This window comes from Pinus tabuliformis, chromosome 7 (genome assembly GCF_031772625.1).
Source record: "Pinus tabuliformis cultivar Carrire ecotype Pingquan chromosome 7, CPIR1, whole genome shotgun sequence".
NCBI lineage: Eukaryota > Viridiplantae > Streptophyta > Pinopsida > Pinales > Pinaceae > Pinus > Pinus tabuliformis.
In genome coordinates this window covers 679,220,854-679,245,235 of record NC_142293.1, presented here as the reverse complement: position 1 = coordinate 679,245,235, position 24,382 = coordinate 679,220,854, and the positions used below count along the sequence as shown (strand labels likewise).

The following is a 24,382-nucleotide window of genomic DNA, read 5'->3' as shown; positions in this document are numbered from 1 at the left end:
GCAAAAACAAATGCAAAAGTAGACGAAAAAAATGGCTCAAAATTGAACATAACAATAGACACAAAATGGGATGCAAAGGTGGATGCAACATATGGTTCAACATAGGATGCAAATTTAGATGCTCAAAAGGATGCAAAATTGGATACAAGAAATGGTGTTAAAAATGATGCTAAATTGGATGCAATAAATGATGCAAAATTAAATGCAAAATATGGTGCAAAAGTGGTTGCAAAAAAAGGAGACAAATAAAACGTAAAAGTGGGTGCAAAAATGAATGTAACATTTGGCACTAAATCAAATTCAACATATAGTGCAAAATTGGATGGAAAAAAAAGGTATAAAAAAAGGCACAAAATCTGGCACAAAAATAGATGTAAAAATAAGTACGAAATTAGAAGCAAAAAAATGGCATAAGACCAGGTGCAAAAATTGGCATGGACTGGATGTAAAAAAGGCACTAAATCAGATGCCAAAGATGGTGTAAAACTCGATGCAAATTATGACACAAAACTAGAAGCAAAGAATACCACAAAAGAGGAAGCAAAAAATGATGCAAAAAATGGCACAAAATTAGAAGCAAAAACTGTTGTAAAACCAAATGAAAATCTTGGTTCAAAATATGATGCAAAAAATGATGGAAAAATTGGCGTAAAAAAGATGCAAAATTTGGTGCAAAAAAGGACGCTTTAAAAATTGTACAATAGAGCCAGATTTATCGCCACGCTGCTCATCCCAATTGAGAAAAAAATGCACTAAAATTTGGTGCTAAATCTTGCGCAAATTGCCTGTTTTGCTGTAGTGTACTAATAGATTATACACTCATTACATTATAATAGGTATGTTGGGAACCATTTTCATCATTGGTGGTCTTCCTCACATCTGTTAAGATAATACCTTAATCCCTAGTAATAAGACTATTCATGTTCTTGCTCGACATCATCTCATTCATTTGCATGTAGTAGGGTCATGCCATTAAGACATCTTAGATATTAGGGTTATCTCACTCATGCATGTTTCCTCACCCATTGGTGTACACAATCCTTCTTATATATATTGTTACAATGATACACATTGTAACTCTTTCATGATTATAATCAACATTTGTTGAAATGGCTGTGTAATCTATAGTGTTGGCGAACATGCTCTATTCCTTTGATATTGAGTATTTTTATTCCTACCTAGGGGATATATATATATATATATATATGTATATATATATATAATTTTGACTTTTTCATATCCTTATAGGTCCAGTGTCCTTGGACCCCTTTGTCTCCCAAACTCACTGTATTGATGTAATGTATTTGGCAATTAATTTCTCTTATGAACTCATACATTAGCTTGATAAAAGAATAACAACAGAATTTAGGCCCATTGTCGATATTGTCCTATACAATAAATATTTGCTTTAGATAGGTAATTTGGAAATGATCTTAGAGACAAAGTTACTATTACTTTAGCTCAAGCAAAAGAGTATGCTACATGTGTTCAAGATAACCTTTTGGCTTCCATAATTAATCGTTTATCATACCCTAGAGTCAAAATTGAAACCAATCCCAAAACCTCTTATCATGTTGATCATAGGGTATTGTTGGATATAATAACCTTTATGGGTATTGTATCTAAGGGGGCAGTTTCTAAGGTGAAAATGGTAACTCTCCCATTGTTATTCTCACTCTAGGTTGTTTAAATAGGCTTTGTACTAAGGTGGTAGATTTTTCAGTATTAAGGACTACACAGGGTTTCAGGGCATTGTTCACCTAAGTCCTTTTTTGCATCTCGTTGAGATGTGCTAGTTGTTGTTAGGTTGTGTTATTTTCTTTAGGCCACCTAGTTAACTAGGAGGTTAGAGGGGGGGCGGAGACCCCCCTTCGTTGCGCCGACTGCGCAGTGGGGGGGTCACAGGGGGTTTGAGGGGGTCAGTTAGCCCCCTCTACGGGGTCCGGGGCAGTGCCCCAGGGAAAAAAAATTTGGACCCTATATTAGGTTGGGCGGACCTACCTATGGTATTGTGCATGGTTTTTGCACATGGTTTTGGATGCAATGGTTTTCGTTCCATGGTATTGGATGCTTCGGCATGTATAAATATGTATTGTAACATTGAAAGGAACATAATGAAAATTCAAGTTGCTAGTCCCGGTTTTGGGATCTAGGAGAAAATATCTATGTATATGCGTTTTATGTGTTATGCTCTCGCATTGTTTATTTTCTGTTCTTAGAATTCGTATGCAGGTAATTTCTGTACTGGGTTAAAACCTACATTTGGTATCGGAGTTGTTTTGGCTTCAAGGAGATGCTTTTGTTGCTGAGGGGTTTCGATGGGGCCTGTGGTAGACCCTGTTCAGTGGGAGATCTACGGGATCGATTCTAGTGATGAAAGAATATGGCAAGCAGTGGAAAGATAGAGATAAAGAAATTTAATGGTCATAGTTTTTAGTTATGGAAACCCAAGATGGAGGATCTATTGGTGGATAAATATCAGTGGATCGTGGTAAATCCGGGTGCTAAACCAACAGGAGTGTCCGATGAAGAATGGAAGAAGTTGGAGCAGAAGGCAAAGAGCACAATACAATTGTGTGTCTCAGATTCAGTATTGTTGAATGTATCAGGGGAAGCTACGACGAAGGCTTTGTGGGACAAGTTAGGGACTTTGTACCAATTTAAGTCTCTGGTGAATAAACTGTTCCTATGGAAAAAATTGTATAACTTGAGGATGAAAGATGGAGACTCGGTGATAGAGCATCTGAATGCATTTAATACTGTGGTAAGTCATTTATTGTTTGTTGATATTAAAATTTCAGATGAATATAAGTGCATTAGTTTGTTGTGTTCTCTACCAGATTCGTGGGTAGTCTGGTTATTGCAATAGGTAGCAATGCAACTGCTTTGCAGTTTGATGAAATAGTCTCATCCTTGCTGACGGAGGAGATGAGATGAATAAATATAGAGAGCTAGAATGGTGATGCCTGTCTGTACGAGGATGGTCCCAGAACAAAAAAAAAAATATTTCATCGAGTGGGAGATCTAAATCTAGAGGGAGATCTAAATCTCCAGGAAACCTTGTAAAGGTGGTGTGCTAGAAATGCAGAAAGGAAGGGCACTACAAAAGGGGCTGTAAATCTAAAGCTCCTAACAAAGGAAATGGATCTGATGATGCTCCTTCTGCAGAGGCGAAAACCACCTAAGTTGAAGGTGGGGATGTGTACTTGGCTTCTTCAAGTACACATGTAGATCATGAGGCATGGTTGATTGACTAAGGTGCATCCTTTCACTTCACTCCCCATAAAGAATGGTTCTGCGAGTATGAGAAATACGATGGTGGTGATGTCCTCTTAGGGGATGATAGGAAGGCTAAAATCTTTGGTCGCGGAAAAGTAAAGTTGAAGTTGCAAGGTGGAAGGGTTAGAACACTTCTGGGTGTTTTGCATATTCCTGCATTGGCCAGAAATCTGATTTCTGTAAGCAAGCTAGATGATGCAGGTGTAAAAACAGTGTTCAAGAAGGATACCTACAAGATGGTTCGGGGATCACTGGTATTGATGCAGGGAGTTCGGATTGGAACTCTGTACAAGCTCCAAGGTAGCATTGTCGTTGATGGGTGCAACAGTTCTATGGTTCCTGAAAGTGAAGTCTCTGGAGAGAAGACCATGTTTTGGCATCAAAGGCTTGGACATATTGGAGAGAAGGGCCTTCGAATACTTCATGGTAAAGGTATGGTAGAAGGTATGAGTAATAGCTCTCTGGATTTTGATTTCTATGAAAATTGTGTATATAGGAAGCAGAATCGGTTGAGTTTCCCCTTTGGTGGTAAGAGGGCGAAACAGATATTAGATCTTGTGCACAGTGATGTGTTTGGACCTGTGAAGGTTGCATCACTGGGTAAGTTTGTGTACTATGTATCATTTATAGATAAATTCTCAAGGAATACATGGATATATTTCCTTAAGAAGAAATCTGAAGTCTTTGACATGTTTAAAGAATTTAAGGCTCTGGTGGAAAACCAAATAGAGAAGAAGATAAAGGTGTTGAGGTCAGATAATAGTGGAGAGTTTTGCAGAAAGGAATTTGAAGAATTTTGTAAGAAGTGTGGTATAGCGCAGAAAACTACTCCATACACACATAAGAAAATGGAGAGTCAGAAGGAATGAACAAGACGTTGATGGAAAGGGAAAGACACGTGCTCAGTGGTTCTGAGTTAGGACAGGAATTCTGAGCAGAGGCGGTGGAGACAGCATGTTACCTGGTCAACAGATCACCTTCATCAACGTTGGAGGATAAGACTCCACAAGAGGTATGGACTGGTAAGAAACCCTCTCTTTCACATCTGAGGGTATTTAGATGTGATGGATATGTCCATGTTCCAAAGGAGAAAAGAACCAAGTTGGATAGTAAATTTGAAAAGTGCATCGTTATTAGGTATAAGGATGGTTTAAAGGGTTATAAGCTTTGGAACCCAGTAACAAGGAAGGATGTGTATAGCTGAGATGTGGTGTTCAGAGAGGTGAAAGATGTTATTAAACATGAAATCCAACCAAAGGAACCTGAGAAGATAGAGTTTGAGCTTAAGGAGGAAGAATTAGACTCTACAGCAGAGGAGGAATCAGAAGACGAAGAGCCACAAACTCTGGGTGTGAGAAGATCAGTTCAAGAAAGAAGGCAATCAGAAAGGTATAGTCCATCTGCTTTCTGTTCAAATTTTTCTTTATCTGTTACTGATGATGATCCCAAAACTGTGAAGGAAATAGTAGATTCAGAGGAAGGAAAACTCTGGAAAGAGGCCATGGTTGATGAAATGGCATCTTTGCACAAAAATGAGGTTTGGGATCTGGTGGAGTTGCCGGCTGGAAGGAAACCCATTGGCAGCAAATGGGTGTTCAAGAAGAAGACAAATGCAGAAGGAAAGGTGGAGAAATACAAAGCTCGGTTGGTAGAAAAAGGTTATTCCCAAGTACCGGGAATTGATTTTGGTGATATTTTCTCTCCTATTTCCAAGGTAGCTTCTATTAGATTACTTTTATTTGTTGTTGTTGCTTTTGATTTTGAGGTAGAACAGATGGATGTGAAGACAACATTTCTTCACGGGGATCTGGAAGAGGAGATCTACATGAAGCAACCTGAAGGTTTTGTGGTGAAGGGTAAGAAAGAACTGGTATGAAAGTTAAAGAAGTCTATGTATGGGTTAAAACAGTCACCAAGGATGTGGTATCAGAAATTTTATACATTTATACGGGGACTTGGCTTCACTAGAAGCAAAGAAGATCACTGTGCGTATTTTAAATTAATTGGTGACCGTATTATTTATCTGGTTTTGTATGTGGATGATATGTTGCTGGTTGGAAATGACAAGAAATTATCTAGGATTTGAAGACCCAGTTGTCCTCCACATTCAACATGAAAGATCTTGGTGTTGCAAACTATATTTTGGGCATGGAAATTAAAAGAGATCGGGCAAAGAGGAACTCTGGTTAAACCAAAGGAAGTATGTCGAGACAATATTGGAGAGGTTTAATATGCAAGATAGTAAAGCGATGAAGGTTCCTATCCCTGTAGGTGTAAAGTTATCTGTCGAATAGTGTCCCAAGACACAAGAGAAGGAAGAGGACATGTCCCATGTTCCATATGCAAGTGTAGTCGGTAGCCTGATGTATGCAATGGTCTGTACTAGACCAAACATTGCACATGCAGTGGGAGTATTGAGTAGTTTTGTGTCAAAACCAGGGAAGGAGCATTGGACAGCAGTGAAGCAGGTTTTCAGGTATTTTCGTGGCACTAGTGATTATGGTTTGTGCTACCAAGGAAGACCAGGATTGGACAGAGTGTTGGATATTCGTGGCTTTGTTGATGCAAATTGGGCTGGAGATTTGGATCAGAGAAGATCTACAAGTGGGTATGTGTTTAACCTATTTGGAGGTGCAATCAGTTGGATGAGTAAAAAACAATTTGTAGTGGCACTATCAACTACAGAGGCAGAATACATGGTAACCACTCATGTAAGCAAAGAAGTAGTTTGGTTGCAAAGATTGTGTTCAAGTATGGGGTTAGTACAGGGAGCTATAAGGATAGACTATGACAGCCAAAGTGCAATTTTCTTGGCAAAGAACCCTGTTTATCATTCAAAGACAAAGCACATTTATGTTTAGTATCACTTTGTGAGGGATATGATAGAAGACAAAAAGGTGTTGCTGGTAAAGGTGGACACTTTGAAGAATACTACAGATGCATTGACAAAATCTGTGAGCTCTGAGAAGTTCTCTTGGTGTAGAGAAACAATAGGCATTTCAGGGCTAGATAAATGACTAATCTCTCTTGTGGCCCCTATGGAAAGAAAACAACAAGTGGGAGAATTTTAGGTTGTGTTATATTCTTTCCACGACTAGCCCACGTAGTTAATCGGGGGGTTAGAGAGGGGGTGGAGCGCCCCCTTCGTTGCACCAACTGTGCAACGGGGGGGCGACAACCCCCCTTGTACAGGTGGTTTGAGGGGGGCGGTTAGCCCCCTTCTATAGTGTCTAGGGCAGCACCCCAGGGAAAAAAATTGGACCCTATATTAGGTTGGGCGGACCTACCTATGGTTTTGTGCATGGTTTTCACACATGGTTTTGGACGCGATGTTTTTCGGTCCATGGTTTTGGACGTGATGGTTTTTGGTCCATGGTATTGGATGCTTCGGCATGTATAAATATGTATTGTAACATTGAAAGGAACATAATGAAAAATCAAGCTGGTAGCCCCGATTTTGGGATCCAGGGGAAAATCTCTATGTATATGTGTTTTATGTGTTATGCTCTCGCATTGTTTATTTTCTATTCTTAGAATTTGTATGCAGGGAATTTCTGTATGGGGTTAAAACCTACAGTTGTATAACACCCTTGTAGGCTTTAACCCCGTACAGAAATTACCTGCATACGAATTCTTAAACACAGAAAATAAACAATGCGAGAGAATAACACATAAAACACATATACACAGAGATTTCCCCTCGATCCCAAAACCAGGATTACCAGCTTGATTTTTCATTATGTTCCTTTCAATGTTACAATACATATTTATACATTCTGAAGCATCCAATACCATGGACCGAAATCCATCGCGTCCAAAACCATGGACCGAAAACCATCACGTCCAAAACCATGTGCGAAAATCATGCACAAAACCATAGGTAGGTCCGCCCAACCTAATATAGGGTCCAAAAAACAAAATTTTCTGGGGCGTTGCCTCGGACCCCATAAAATGGGGTTACCTGCACCCCTCAAACCCCCTGTGACCCCCCTACTACACAATCGGCGCAATGAAGGGGGGGCTTGGCCCCCCCTTCTAACCCCCCGGTTAACTACGTGGTCTAGTCGTGGAAAGAATATAACACAACCCAACATTCTTCCACTTGTTGTTTCCTTTCCATAAGGGGCCACAAGAGAGCTTAGTCATTTATTCAGCCCTGCAATGCCCATTGTTTCTCTACACCAAGAGAACTTCTCAGAGCTCACAGATTTTGTCAATGCATCTGTAGTATTCTTCAAAGTGTCTACCTTTACCAACAACACCTTTTTTTCTTCTATCATATCCCTCACAAAGTGATACTAAACATCAATGTGCTTTGTCTTTGAATGATATGCAGGGTTCTTTGCCAAGAAAATTGCACTTTGGCTATCACAGTCTATCCTTATAGCTCCCTGTACTAACATCATACTTGAGCACAATCTCTACAACCAAACTGCTTCCTTGCTTGCATGAGTGGCTGCCATGTATTCTGTCACTGTAGTTGATAGTGCCACTACAAATTGTTTCTTACTCATCCAACTAACTGCACCTCCAAATAGGTTAAACGCATACCCACTTGTAGATCTTCTCTAATCCAGATCTCCAGCCCAGTCTGCATCAACAAAGCCACGAATATCCAACACTCTGTCCAATTCTGGTCTTCCTTGGTAACACAAACCATAATCACTAGTGCCATGCAAGTACCTCAAAACCCGCTTCACTATTGTCCAGTGCTCCTTCCATGGTTTTGACATAAACCTACTCAATACTCCCACTACATGTGCAATGTCTGGTCTAGTACAGACCATCACATACATCAAGTTACCGACTGCACTTGCATATGGAACACGAGACATGTTCTCTTCCTTTTCTTGTGTCTTGGGACATTGTTCAGCAGACACCTACAAGAATAGGAAGCTTCACCGGTTTACTATCCTGCATATTAAACCTCTGCAATATTGTCTCAACATACTTCCTCTGGTTTAACCAGAGCTTCCTCTTTGTCTGGTCTCTTTTAATTTCCATGCCCAAAATATAGTTTGCAGCACCAAGATCTTTCATGTTGAATTTGGAGGACAAATGGGTCTTCAAATCCTGGATAATTTCTTTGTCATTTCCAACCAGCAACATATCATCCACATACAAGACTAGATAAATAACACGGTCACCAATTAATTTAAAATACCCACAGTGATATTCTTTGCTTCTCGTGAAGCTAAGTCCCCGTATAAATGTATCAAATTTCTGATACCACATCCGTGGTGACTGTTTTAACCCATACAGAGACTTCTTTAACTTGCATACCAGTTCTTTCTTACCCTTCACCACAAAGCCTTCAGGTTGCTTCATGTAGATCTCCTCTTTCAGATCCCCGTGAAGAAATGTTGTCTTCACATCCATCTGTCCTACCTCAAGATCCAAAGTAACAGCAATAGATAAAAGTAATCTAAGAGAAGATACATTGGCAACAGGAGAAAAAATATCACCAAAATCAATTCCCGGCACCTGGGAATAACCTTTTGCTACCAACTGAGCTTTGTATTTCTCCACCTTTCCTTCTGCATTTGTATTCTTCTTGAACACCCATTTGCTGCCAATGGGTTTCCTTCCAACCGGCAACTCCACCAGATCCCAAGCCTCATTTTTGTGCAAAGATGCCATTTCATCAACCATGGCCTCTTTCCAGAGTTTTCCATCCTCTGAATCTACTGCTTCCTTCACTGGGATCATCATCAGTAATAGATAAAGTAAAATTTGAATAGAAAGTAGATGGACTATACCTTTTTGGCTGCCTTCTTTCTCGAACTGATCTTCTCACGCCCGGAGTTTGTGGCTCTTCATCTTCTGATTCCTCCTCTGCTGTAGAGTCTGATTCTTTCTCCTTTAGCTCAAACTCTATCTTCTAGGTTCCTTTGGTTGGACTTCATGTTTAATAACATCTTTCACCTCTCTGAACACCACATCTCGGCTGTAAACAACCTTCCTTGTTACTGGGTTCCAAAGCTTATAACCCTTTAAACCATCCTTATACCCAATAAAGATGCACTTTTCAGATTTACTATCCAACTTGGTTCGTTTCTCCTTTGGAACATGTACATATGCATCACATCCAAATACCCTTAGATGTGAAAGAGAGGGTTTCTTACCAGTCCATACCTCTTGTGGAGTCTTATCCTCCAACGTTGATGAAGGTGATCTGTTGACCAGGTAACATGCTGTCTCCACTGCCTCTGCCCAGAATTCCTGTCCTAACCCAACACCATTGAGCATGCTTCTTGGCTTTTCCATAAACGTCTTGTTCATTCATTTTGCAACTCCATTTTGCTGAGGTGTATATGGAGTAGTCTTCTGTCGTGCTATACCACACTTCTTACAGAATTCTTCAAATTCCTTACTGCAAAACTCTCCACCGTTATCTGTCCTCAACACCTTTATCTTCTTCTGTGTCTAGTTTTCCACCAAAGCCTTAAATTCTTTAAACCTGTTAAAGACTTCAGATTTCTTCTTAAGGAAATATATCCATGTATTCCTTGAGAAGTCATCTATAAATGATACATAGTACATAGACTTACCCAGTGATGGAACCTTCACAGGTCCAAACACATCACTGTGCACAATTTCTAATATCTGTTTCACCCTCTTACCGCCAGAGGGGAAACTCACCCGATTCTGCTTCCCATATACACAATTTTCACAGAAATCAAAATACAAAGAGCTATTACTCATACCTTTTACCATACCTTTACCATGAAGTATTCGAAGGCCCTTCTCTCCAATATGTCCAAGCCTTTGATGCCACAACATGGTCTTCTCTCCAGAGACCACTAGATTTTCTGCTCCACTTTGAGGAATCACAGAACTGTTGCACCCATCAACAACAGTGCTACCTTGCAGCTTGCATAGAGTTCCAATTCGAACTCCTTGCATCAATACCAGTGCCCCCTAAACCATCTTGCAAGTATCCTTCTCAAACACTGTTTTTACACCTGCATCATCCAGCTTGCTTACAGAAATCAAATTTCTGGCTAATGCAGGAATATGCAGAACACCCGGAAGTGTTCTAACCCTTCCACCTTACAACTTCAACTTTACTTTTCCGCGACCAACGATTCTAGCCTTCCTGTCATCCCCCAAGAAGACATCACCACCATCATATTTCTCATACTCGCAGAACCACTCTCTATGGAAAGTGAAGTGAAAGGATGCACATGAGTCAATCAACCATGCCTCATGATTTACATGTGTACTTGAAGAAGCCAAGTACACATCCCCACCTTCATCTAAGGATGTTTTCACCTCTACAGAAGGAGCATCATCGGATCCCTTTCCTTTATCAGGAGCTTTAGATTTACAGTCCCTTTCATAGTGCCCTTCCTTTCTGCATTTCCAGCACACCACCTTTACAAGTTTTCCTAGAGATTTAGATATCCCTCTAGATTTAGATTTCCCACTTGATGACTTATTTTTGTTTCTGTTCTGGGACCATCCTCGTACAGACAAGGCATCACCATTCTGGCTCTCCACATTTTTCCGTTTCATCGCCTCTGTCAACAAGGATGACACTATTTCATCAAACTGCAAGGCAGTTGTATTGCTACCTATTGCAATAACCAGACTATCCCACAAATTTGGTAGAGAACACAACAAACTGATGCACTTATCTTCATCTAAAATTTTAATATCAACAGATAATAACTGACTTACCACAGTATTAAATGCGTTCAGATGCTCTGTCACTAAGTCTCCATCTTTCATCCTCAGGTTATACAGCTTTTTCCGTAGGAACAATTTATTCACCAAATACTTAGATTGGTACAAAGTCCCTAACTTGTCCCACAAAGCCTTTGTCGTAGCTTCCCCTGATACATTCAACAATACTGAATCTGAGACACACAATCGTATTGTGCCCTTTTCCTTTCGATCCAACTTCTTCCATTCTTCATCGGACACTCTCGTTGGCTTAGTACCTGGATCTACCGCGATCCACTGATCTTTATCCACCAACAAATCCTCCATCTTGAGTTTCCACAACTCAAAACTCTGACCATTAAATTTCTTGTTCTCTATCTTTCCACTGCTCGTTATCTTCTTTCACCACCAGAATCGATCCCGCAGATCTCCCACTGAACAGGGTCTACCACAGTCCCGAGCGAAACCCCTCAGCAACAAAGGCGTCCCCTTGAATCCAAAATTGCTCTGATACCAAATGTAGGTTTTAACCCCATACAGAAATTACTTGCATACAAATTCTTAAACACAGAAAATAAACAATGCAAGAGCATAACACATAAAACACAAATACACAGATATTTTCCCCTAGATCCCAAAACTAGGACTACCAGCTTGATTTTTCATTATGTTCCTTTCAATGTTACAATACATATTTATACATGCCGAAGCATCCAATACCATGGACCGAAAACCATCGCGTCCAAAACCATGTGTGAAAATCATGCACAAAACGATAGGTAGGTCCACCCAACCTAATATAGGGTCCAAAAAACAAAATTTTCCGGAGCGTTGCCTCAAACCCCATAGAGTGGGGTTACCTACACCCCTCAAACCCCCTATGACCCCCCCATGGTGAGCTCCAGTATTGTAGCAATAATGCTACAACTCTGGGGCTTCCTGTCTCTTAATTTTATCAACCCGGTAGTTCGTACAAACTTGGAAGCGACGGTGCTGTATGCACAAGTACTAGCTCTTGTCGCAGCTGTCACTTGGTCAGCTGGCACAAGTCCGCTAGGGCTCAAGCCAACTTCTATAGGCTCTCATAAGAAGCTTTATCAATGATGGACGAAAGCTATTCTCAAAGGAAAGCTCATTTACTTGACAAAAATGGACTAAAAGCAAATCAAAGCATGTAAACCTAGGAAACCCTAATTTGACTAGTCTAACCTCTATAATGCAAAGAATGTGAATGAAACTTCTACCAATGCTGTCATTACCTCTAATAAGTGAAAATGCATGAATCTAAGCTGCTTGCATCTTAAAAGACATGTTTTTGTATTTTTTCTTTAAGTGGATGGAATGATTGTGATTTTGTGCTTATTAGGGTTTGGTTGTGCAGATGGGATGGAGAAGGAAGGAAAGCGTGGGAAAGGTTGGGGAGGCTAGGAGAGGTCCCCAGGGATCCTTAGCATCCGTCCACAGAGGTTCCTCACGTTCAGAAGCTCAGCAACCGAGTGAGTGGCCTCCTACAAAATGTCTGCAGGGGATCCTACAGGAAACTCAGAGGTTTCTACAGGAAGTCTACAAATTGCTACAGGATGACCTACCATGGGTGTTTGAAGTGATGGAGGAGTGATGGAATGGTAGGGGGAGATATGTAAGGTAGGAATAAGGCTGGTGATGGTTCAGGAGTGGAGAAGTAGGACAGGGAACGAGTGTATGGAGTAGGTTGGAAGATAGAGGGCTATGTCAACGAAAGGGGTAAAGAATGAAGTTACGTGAGGAGTGGAGGAATTTGGAAGATAATAGAGTGGAGCAGTGGTCAAGGATGTGGTTGCATGCGTGATCAAGATGAAGGAGAAGGTAATGGAACGAGGGAGAGCAGTGTAAATGAAACAAATGCTTATGACTGTCACCAAGACGAAAATGCATTCACCTAGACTACCTGTGCTATGAATTCAATGAACAGCAATCCAAAACGCGAAGAGGAATGTGCATGAAGCTGTGATGAAGGTGTGTGGTGCAGGTGTGAATTACATGGAAGCATCTAACATAACCGTGACTGTGTTGCAGCAATCATGAAGTAAAGAAATGCGTATTTTTGGTGGTTGGTTATGGACTGCACCCCAGTCTCTAACAGAGATGGCAGTGGGCCTTTACAACCTTTTTGCTGGAGCTCCAATGATTTATAACTATCCTCCTATTGAACTTAAGCAACTGAAACAAATGCACCATAAACTAATCCTATCTAAGCTCATGAAAAAGACTAAGTTAACAAACTGTAAATTTGAATTGCATGTGAAAGTAAACAAACTCAAAGCGCTGGAACGAAATGCAAACACATTACAACACCGAGGAGATCTATTGCTCTCAGGTTGGGCCCTAACCTGAGAGCTATAGCTCCTTGAGAAAACTCAGAACTAGATCAAAATCTGCCTTCCTTATTCATAATCTGATGTCATGCCAAACTGGCTTACAAAAGGAACAAAAACACAGAGCTGTGCTCAAGAATTACAATAGTAATGCGAAAGTTTCAACAACCTATCAAAGGCTACGGCCTCTATACTTATGCAAAAACGATCATCCAACAGGTGTCCTTGATTTTAGGAGCTCGGCTGTCCAACTGAAGTTTAAACTGCTGATCCTGTAGGACAGTCATAATTGATGTTCCTGTAGAACAGTTATAACTGCTGTTCCTGTAGAACAGCTGGCTGGTTCTAAGCTCGGTGGGGAGATGGATTGGAGCTCGGAGCTATGGTGGGAATCACGAGGAGGGTCCCAAGACTGTGGACATCCTCTCCTAAAAACCAGCAGTGCCACCTCATTGTCTCCTTGTCTCCTTTTCACGTGGTCTTTTCTCCCTTTTAATGCAAAAACCTGAAATCATAATGCATTAGTCACGTGGATAGAGTGCCTACCCTTCTTCCTACAAACAACATGAATAAACTAAGAAATGCATGCATAAGCAATAAAAGATGAATGGTTTGAGCAAGTAGAATAGGCCAAAATGAGCCCAAATTGTACCAAAATTGGGGCTCATCACCCCACTACACAATCAGCGCAACGAAAGGGGGGTTCGCCCCCCCTCTAACCCCCCGGTTAACTACATGGGCTAGTCGTGGAAAGAATATAACATAACCCAACAACCCTAACAATAATATACACCACCACCATTTATGGTCCTTATGAATGCATCATAATTTCCTTTGGCATTTCCAAAACTTATTGTCATACATTAAAACTAAAATGCCTATCCCTCTTTACAAACAACTTATGTTGGACATGTCACACTTGCTAAGATTTCTAACATTGTTTTTGGACTATATGATAGTACATGTACATGGCCAAGAAACGCAATAACACCGCTTTCTATAGTCACATAAATGAGACTTTGGCTCCATACAATTATTTTGTTACACCTTTTCTATATGTATATCTCCATAAGAGTATACAAGTCATGAGAGTATGCAAGCTTCATAGTGTCTATAGAAATTTTCATGATATGATCACTCTCCTATATTAGTTTGATTAATTCCCACCACGCGATCTCAACTCTTCAACGGGTGCATGAGTGACATAAACTAGAATAAATGAGCCTAGCTAATGACATAAGAGATTATGTTCATTTCCAAAAATATGCATTTTTGCACAATTGTAAATATTGATAGATATATAATGTGCATATATAGACCAACACATTTTACTAACATGTTACCCATCGTTATCATTCCAGATAAATTATAGAAGCAAAGGTTTGGAATCACAATTAGTGAGAACTAATCATGATTGCACCACCTCCCTCCTGGTTTTTTCTATCCATTATACACCGCCTCCTTAATTACGATCGCAGGCTGCAATGTCTAAAAATTATTTATACAATTGCTACTTGACACTTGCAACACACTGCAAACAATTCTTCACATTATTTAATTTGATTCGCAATGGAGTGATATCACCTATGAAACAATGAATGTTCAAAATTCAAGGCCACGCTTATAGCCAAATTACATTCACATCACATTAAGATCGGTACCCACTAACCACTTTGATTTTCTTTTTGAGTTGTGGTTTCACTGAGGTTTTTTACACATGTGGTTCCATCCGTCATTACATTTTTTTATTATTAAATTATATGTCAAAGAGTTATTAGAGTTACAACTTTATTGGAAAAAAAAATCAGGAGCAAACAAGTTTTAGGAGTAAAATTTTGTTAATTTTGATTTAATATGAGAGTAGGTCAGTGAATGGCATGGGATTTAATTTTGAAAAGGTTCTTTGTTGCATCTTTCTTTGTCGATATGCTCTTTAATATTCTTTTTGACGTTCTCTTCTCTCTTCTTCTTCTTGTGCACATATAATTTTTGGTGATTTTCTCTGTCGACTTGTGCTAACTTGTTCTTCATGTTCTTCAGTTGTCACTAGTTGTGCTTTTCTTTTTTCATATATTCCTTGATATACTTGATTATTTTCTCTTTGTTTTTTAGTTTTATTTTTTCTTCTAACTTCTCTTTGTTCATCATACATTTCTTCCAAATTTTCCATTTGTCGTTGTTGTTGTCGTCTAACACGTTTGCGTGTATGTCTTCTTATATTATCAACATGCACATTATCCACCTTGTTTTTATGAAAGGATATGGTAAAGTCAATCACTGTAACATAGAAATCAATGCATTGTCTCACACACACAAATAAATAAATAAATATATATATATATATATATATATATATATATATATATATATATATATCCACTTCCATGCATTTAATTTAAAAATAGCATAATGCTCAAATCAATGCATTTAATTAAGATGATAAATATTTCTAAAATTTTTAGAGATCATCATAATGTTGAAATCAATGCATTTAATTTAGATGTTAAATATTTTTGAAAGATTTAGAAAACAACATAATGCTGAAATCAATGCATTTAATTTAGATGTTAAATATTTCTAAAATATTTAGAAAACAACATAATGTTGAAATCTATGCAATTGATCTAGATGTTAAATATTTCTAAAAGATTTAGAAAATAAGATAATGTTGAAATCAATGCATTTATTTTAAATGTTAAATATTTCTAAATGATTTAGAAAGCAATAATACCATGGGCCAATAACCAAAGGAGGAAGAGAGAGAGGGAGGAAGAAAGAGAGGAGGGAAGAAAATCATAATACCATGGGCCATCTATGGTTTTGATTATTATGTTATGGATCTAGGCTTTTAGTTATTATGTTACAATACCATGGACCAATACCATGGCTTATCAATAACACATGCCAAAAAACCATAACTTCCCTGAAATCAATGAATTTGTTTTAGATATTAAATATTTCTAAAATATTTAGAAATCATCATAATGTTGAAATCAATGCATTTAATTTAGATGTTAAATATTTTTGAAAGATTTAGAAAGCAACATAATGTTGAAATCAATGCATTTAATCTAGATGTTAAATATTTTTAAAAGATTTCGAAAACAACATAATGTTGAAATCAATGCATTTAATTTAGATGTTAAATATTGTTAAGAAATTTAGAAAACAATATAACACTGAAATGAATGTATGTATTTTAGATGTTAAATGTTTTTAAAAATTTAGAAAACAGCATAATGCTGAAATCAACACATTTATTTTAGATATTAAATATTTCTAAAAAATTAAAATTAATTTAAAGTAGATTACAAACTAACTTAAAATCTAATTTACTAAAGATTAAAAAATAATAGTAATTACTAAATATTAAAAACTAATTTATAAAATAAGTTAATTTACTAAAATTAAAAACTAATCTATAAAAGTTAAACATTATTTTTTTAGGCTCTTGGTTTTTCAAACCATTATTTATTTAATAAAAATAATAAGTTTTCTCTCTTTGATATGCTATAGGAGATCAAAATATTGGTGTTTCATACCCCTAATAATGTATTCAAGTTAATGTATCTTAGTAGTGAATTTTAGTAGTGAATTGTAGAATAATGGATGGCACACTCTTTTTATAGTTTGTAAAAAGATACTCCTTTCAAAATGGGAAATTTCATATAAAGTAGTGAATTGTAGAATAGTGGATGGCAAACTCTTTTTATAGTTTGTAAAAAGATGCTCCTTTCAAAATGGGAAATTTTATTATTTAAATATCATAAACTCTTAATTTTATTTAAAATTTAGTTTAAATTTCTAAATTTGTAAAGTATAGCTAATATTAATTTATATTAAAATAAAAATATTTGAAACTTATATCTCATATTTTATAGGTAAAATTAATTAAAATTTGAAAATCAACAACTATACTTTCCCAACCAAAAAGTGAACAAAATAATAACTCATCCTTACAGATTCACTTTTTAATAAGGCCATATTTTATATTTTCAATGAAAATTGTTATAATAAAAAATATCACTAATAAATTAAACGAATTAAAAATTAAATAAAAATTATGTTTTTATTTATCATTCTCCACTATTTTAAATATATTACAATATTAAACTTTAACATTATAAAGTAAATGTAATATAATAATTATTTATATCCATTATTCATTCGAAAATTCAATTTACCCTAGATTTATTTTTACAAAAAAATTGTGGAGTTAAACTTGGATTTTTTTTTTAATATCATATCACTAGTTTATAGAGATCATAGTTACAGAGAAAGATACATATTAAAAATCTTAATGGTCAAATAAGATCACTAGTTTATAAAAGAAAAAACATTTGGAAATTTGGAAAGCCAAACAACTTGGATTTTTTTTGTAAATATCATATCACTAATTTATAGAGATCATAGCTTACAGAGAAAGATACATATGAAAAATTTTAATGGTCAAATAAGATCACTAGTTTAGAAGAAAAAATATTTAGAAATTTGAAAAGCCAAACAATTATACGCAGTGTAATAATTATTTATATCCATTTGAATTTCTCACCACTATGCATTTGAAAATTCAATTTACCCATTTACCAAAAATTCAATTTACCAAAAGTTCCACATATCACATATAGCGTTCACCTATCTAACCCTCACACATCTAACACCCATTCATCTAACACTCTCACATCTAACTACTCATCTAACGCTCTCACATCTAACGCCATCTAAAACTCTCACTCATCTAACGCTCTCACATCTAACGCCATCTAAAACTCTCACTCATCTAACGCTCTGTTTTTTCATGAAGGTTCACTAAAGTTAAGTCTCCAACCTAACCTAGATTAAACCTTGTTATAAAAAAACAACCACACAGCTAGACAAATCTATTCTTCCATCAAGCATAAGGGTAGCATCAAACCTACTAAACATACAATTCTTAAGTAATAATTTCTCCCCACGGTGAAGTTATCCCACAATTCACGTACTCATTGTTTCGTTTGAGAAGGTTGAAATCCTCCCGGCCCTTAATGGAGGTAATAAATGCAACGTCGTTGAATCGACAACAGTGGAAGCATGGAGGGCACTTGGCCAACAATGGTGTCGGCGGACAGTTGAGGACAGGTCAAAACGCAAGGCACTTCATTACGGCATGCCTTGAGGACTATTTAACTTTGGTAGATCGATGAAGTCAACAACGTACTATCTGGCACGCTGTTTCTGAACAAACATCATTTCAGTGTAAGGGAATTGGCATTTGGCAATTGCAGTGTAGAGTTTGACTGACAGAAACATGCACATAAATTCAGGCACCATGAAAGTGTCTTCAATTTGATTTAAGCCTTAAGGTTCTGCTGTAAGTGTAAATGCAGAATATGAACATGGAAGAAAAAGTGGTGGGACTCCAGGGTGGTAACGTGCGCCTTGCATTGGTTTTTGGTGTGTTTTTGTTGATTTCAGGCAGAGTGAGAGGTGTAGTATCAACAGAGCTGGCCATGGACTATGAAGCAAATGCATGCCCGAACTTGGAGCAACTTGTAATGAGGACACTTTCAGCAGAGATCCTCACGGATCCCACCACTCCTGCAGCCTTGCTTCGTCTCCTCTTCCATGACTGCCAAGTGCAGGTAAGTCTCCTCTGAACTTCGAACTGCATTTCATTTTTATATGAAGGTTTCAAGTTGAAGAAAAAGGTAGAAACTTTTCGATGTATAATGTGAAATCTTCGTGAATTTTAGATGTTGTCAACTGCAAAGCCATTCCTATGTGGTTTATGAGATCTTTGGTTTTACGGAATATTGTTTTGATAGAATTTTTACTGGAAGGATCACTTCTCGTAAGCTTAAATATGGTTATAAAGAGGGTGTTAGCTTAAATATAGTTATAAAGTTTACTCCGTGAGTGTTAAGAGAATTGAATTGGTAATTTTTTTATAGTAAATTTAAGTTTAATATTTATAATCTTTTACATTACTGAACTCTTAATCTCTGTAATCTCTCACCCTATTGAACCCTTAATCTCCGCACCCTGTTATTCTCTTAATCTCTATTATTCCCTTAATCTCCGCAACCTTTTAATAACATAGGTATTTAATTACAGGAATCTTAATAACAGAGTTGTTTAATTACTTTTTTAATCTCTGTAACCTCTTAATAACAAAAATATTTTATTACAGCAATCTTAATAACAAAAATCTTTAATTACAAAAACTTGACCAATTAAACTAATTCTTGAACTCATAATATCAATAAAAATACTTAATTACCAGAACTAAACCAATTAAACTCATCTTCTTCCACCCATGTCTGATGAACTAAACCAATTAAACTCATCTTCTTCGACCCATGTCTGATGTGATTTTGGAATTCACAGTTCTGTACTTATTTTTTTGATTTTTACAGGGTTGTGATGCATCCATATTACTGGGTTCTGGAGGACCCATTTCATCGGAGCTGATTTCCGAAAAAAACTTTGGAATCCGAAAACTCAACGCAATCGACAGAATAAAGTCTGCTGTTGAAGCAGCATGCCCAGGCACAGTATCATGCGCCGACATTATTGCATTAGCGGCTCGCGACGCGGTTCGTTTATCTGGAGGACCAACCATTGCGATTCCTCTGGGAAGAAGGGATTCAATGACGGCCAACAATGTGTTAGCCGATCAATTTCTCCCCTCTGCAGCCATCAGCGTGGATCTTATGCTCAACCTATTTACGGCCAAAGGAATGACAATGGAAGAAGCTGTGGCAATGCTGGGTAAGACCAAAATCTCCATTACATAGATACAAATATATTGACCCTAGATGCGAAGTTCATGGATGTTTCACCAACTTTCTCGTCTAGGAGCACCTCATGAACCTTTTGATGCACAGTCGCAGATTTATGGCAAGGTTTTAATACGTCCATGTCCTATGTATTACACTGACTTTTGATGTTGTTCGCATTGACTTTTGAGATTGTTGTTCGTAGTTTTGTCCACTTTGTATGTGTTTTGAAGATAATTTTTCCTCTCTTAGAAAAGTAATTTTTTTTTCCGTTTTAGGTAATGTGAATTCTAATAGGCCTAATTTGTATCTATTTATTTATTTTATATTTTGTTGGGTTAGGTAATGTGAGTTCTAATAGGCCTAATTTGTATTTAGGGTGTTTAAAGCATTAAAATTACTTCATTTAGTCTGTAACTAAGGTATTTAAGGGATCAAAATTTACCCCCACCTTGTTTGTATCTAGAGTATTTAAAGCATCAAAATTACCCCACTTTGTCTGACTCTTTAGCATGGTTTTTATCTATATAAATTTTTGCCCATTAAATTTAGAATCATTGATATTTACGCAATAAAATATCCATCATTGATCTTTACACAATGAAATACCTTAATAAAACATGTTCTCTGCCCCTAATAAAGATATAGGTAAATGATTCATTGATCTTTACACAATGAAATACCTTAATAAAACATATTCTCTGCACCTAATAAATATATACTTAAATGATTAAATACTTAAGTGATTAAATACTTAAATACTCGTCTAAACTCTACTTAAGTGATTAAATACTTAAATACTCGTCTAAACTCTTCTCATAATGTTTGAAACTAATTACACCTCACACACCACTAACACATTTATACACCAACACATTTACACCTTGTAATTATAAATGCCTTGAAATGATTACATATGTGGTGATGATTCAACTCCACACGAACTGACAAATAAATCAACAAATATGTGTTTTAATTTAGTTTAATACTAGAGAATGTATTTTGTTAAAAAATTAATTTTAAATTTTAACTTTTTAATCTTAAATTATAAGTTAAATATATCAACAAATATGTGTTTTAATTGAGTTTAATACCAGAGCATGTATTTTGTTAAAAAATTAATTTTAACATTTTAATCTTAAATTATAAGTTAATTTTTTCCTTTTTAACATTTGAATTACTTGTAATGTATTTAAAAGATTTATAGTAATGTTTAGAATTTCATATATTTAAAAGATGTGTAATGATTTTTTAATTTAATTTATTTTTTTTTAATTAAAAATTGAGAGAATTGTGTTCATTTGGGGTAGCTTAATTGGTAAGGGGTAGCTTATTTAGTAAGGGCTATGGAAATGAAATCTTAGAAGTCTTGGGTTCAAATCTTGTGCTATTTCTTGATCACTGTGAGAATTGGACATTGATCACTGTGAGAATTGGACATTGGACATGATGAAGAAATAAACCTACCAAACTTACAAAACAAAAACAAAAACAAACAAAAACCAAAAAAACAAAAATTGAAAGAATTGTGATTCTAAAAAACAAAAACAACAAAAACAAAAATGGAAAGAAATATGATTTAAAAACAAAAACAAAAGTTGAAAGAATTGTGATTCTAAATTGTTGAGTGTCTTACTTCTTTGGGATTTTTCCAAAGCATCTAATGCATTTTAAATACAATTCAAAAATTTTGAAATTTTCTAAAACACTTAATTCATTTTGAAATTATAAATACAATTTAAACTTACAAAAAATTATTCCCATTGTTTTAAATACAATTCAAAAATTTTGAAGTTTTCTAAAACACTTAATTCATTTTGAAATTATGAATACAATTTAAACTTTCAAAAAATTATTCCCATTGTTTCGAAGTTTTCCAAAACACTAAATTCATTTTTAAGTTATTACGCAATTTAAACTTACAAAATATGGGTATGCTTTTTCTAGACAGTTTTTTTAGTGGTTTTTCACTTTATTTTTATAAGTTTTTATTTTAATTAAAATTTAATTAGATGTAATTTTAAATGATTGAGTTTCCAAACTCTTTGGAATTTTTCAAGAATTATGAATACAGTTTAGGTTTTTTATATTTTTCAAGATGCAAATTCATTTTTAAGTTATCAATACAATTTAGTTTTTTCATATTTTTCAAGATATGAATTTATTTTTAAGTTATGAATGCAATTTAAACATATTTTTATTGGTATTTTCTAGGCAGATTTTTTTTTATTGATTTTAACTTTATTTTTAAGTTATGAATGGAATTTAAACTTATTTTATTGATATTTTCCACACACATTTTTTTATTTAACTTTATTTTTAAGTTATGAATGGAATTTAAACTTGTTTTATTGATATTTTCAACACAAATTTTTTTATCGATTTAACTTTATTTTTATAAAGGTTCATTTTATTTAAAATTGAATAATTGGGAAAATTAAAATTTTAAGTTATTCACTCTCAATTTTAATTTTTACAAGAATTTAGTTTTTTCATATTTTTCAAAACACTGAATTCATTTTGAAAGTATGAATGCAATTTAAACGTATTTTTATTAGTATTTTCTAGGCAATTTCTTTTTATTAATTTTAAGTTATAAATGTAATTTAAACTTATTTTTATTGATATTTTCTCAACAATTTTTTAATTGATTTTAACTTTATTTTTATAAAAACTCATTTTATTTAAAATTTAATAATTGAGAAAATTATAATTTAAGTTATTCCATCTCAATCTTAATTTTTATAAGATTTTCCACAATCTTGTTGTCTGAGAATTTCCCTGGCACAAATTTATTTTTACATTATAGATACAATTTAAACTTTTTCCAGGTTTTTCAAAACACTGAATTGATTTTAAATTTAAAATTATAGCTTTTTATTGGTTTTAATTTTATTTTTAAAAATTTTAATTGATTATCGTAATTTTAAATTTTTGATTCCCCATGATTCTAATTCTCTGGGAAACTCAAAACAGTAATCTATCTTAAGATTATGAATATAATTTAAATGATAAAATATTACAATGTCATGGTATGAAAACAAAAAGGCAAAACAAACGCCATACTTAGATCTATATCCTGAGCTAAACTAATCAGATCCAAATGCAACAAACTATATCATCATCCATTTTCTTTATGGTTTTCCCTTGGGACTAATTAATTGATCCATTGATGTTGCAGGTGCACACACCCTGGGCGTGGGGCACTGCATTAACGTGGTGAACAGACTGTTTCCTCAGAAGGAAGAAAATCTAGGTATCCTGTACGGCAACTTTTTGAGGGTCAACTGCCCTACTGCTGTTCCGTTGACCAACATCACATTCATTCCAAACGACCTCACAACCCTGCGCTTCGACAACCAGTATTTCAAAGATATAATCAACGGGAGGGGCCTCTTTACCATCGATTCTGCCATTTCGACGGATCCCAGAACAGCTCCCACTGTGTCCCGTTTTGCCAACGATGAGAAGTACTTTTTCCAGGTCTTCTCCTCCGCTTTTGTCAAACTTTCATCCACTGGTGTCCTCACCGGGAATCAAGGCCAAATTCGCTCCAACTGTCACTTTGTGAATTGAAGTTATAAGAATGCTTTCAGTTTGCTGTATATTGTAATGTAAACCAGGGCAACTGCGTAGCGGTAGCCCCTGCCGCTGACCACATGTAATCTCAGTGCAGTTTGCAAGAGTGTTTTGTTAGTAATGGGAGTTTATTACAGTGCAGTTTGCAAGAGTGTTTTGTTAGTAATGGGAGTTGAGCTTGGTTAACCATTAGAGTTCAGTTTAATAAGGTATTTAACTAAATATATAATACATGTAAATACAAGGTACTTGCTATTATTATTATTATCTAATTTAATGTAATCTCAGTGCAGTTTGCAAGAGTGTTTTTGTTAGTAATGGGAGTTGAGCTTGGTTAATAATTGAAGTTTAGTTTAATAATGTATTTAACTAAATATATAATACATTCAAATACAAGGTAATTGTTATTATTATTATCTAATTTTAAGATTACGGCCAAGTTGGATATCAAATTGGTGTATGAGACCTTTTTGTTTATTTAATTTAGTAATGTATTTAACTAAATATATAATACATGCAAATATAAGGTAATTGTTATTATTATTAATTGTTATTATTATTATTGTTATCATCTAATTTTAAAGTCACTAACCAAGCTAGACACCAAATTGGTATATGAAACCTCTTTGTTTGTTCACGTAATAATTTCACTGCTTAGTGTACGAAGAGATACATACTTTACCTCTAAAGTTTTGAACCTGAAACATTTTAAGAAAAACACACAAAACAGTGTTATTTTTCATC

At 35.6% G+C, this 24,382-nt stretch overlaps 1 protein-coding gene across 1 annotated transcript; it reads left to right on the top strand.

Annotated features, from left to right (window-relative positions):
- The first annotated feature begins 18,676 nt into the window (after positions 1-18,676).
- On the top strand, positions 18,677-23,635 carry LOC149249297 (peroxidase 29-like). Its single transcript, XM_089452593.1, has 3 exons — positions 18,677-18,922; positions 19,697-20,051; positions 23,241-23,635. The coding sequence occupies exons 1-3, from the start codon at positions 18,677-18,679 to the stop codon at positions 23,633-23,635; spliced, it is 996 nt and encodes a 331-aa protein (XP_089308719.1).
- The last annotated feature ends 747 nt before the right edge of the window (positions 23,636-24,382 follow it).

Excerpts from the sequence above, each read along its gene's own strand:
- LOC149249297 (XM_089452593.1), top strand. The coding sequence starts at position 18,677 with ATGGAAGAAAAAGTGGTGGGACTCCAGGGTGGTAACGTGCGCCTTGCA. Across the intron at positions 18,923-19,696 it reads TCCATGACTGCCAAGTGCAG|GGTTGTGATGCATCCATATT; the intron begins GTAAGTCTCCTC and ends TGATTTTTACAG. Across the intron at positions 20,052-23,240 it reads AGAAGCTGTGGCAATGCTGG|GTGCACACACCCTGGGCGTG; the intron begins GTAAGACCAAAA and ends TTGATGTTGCAG.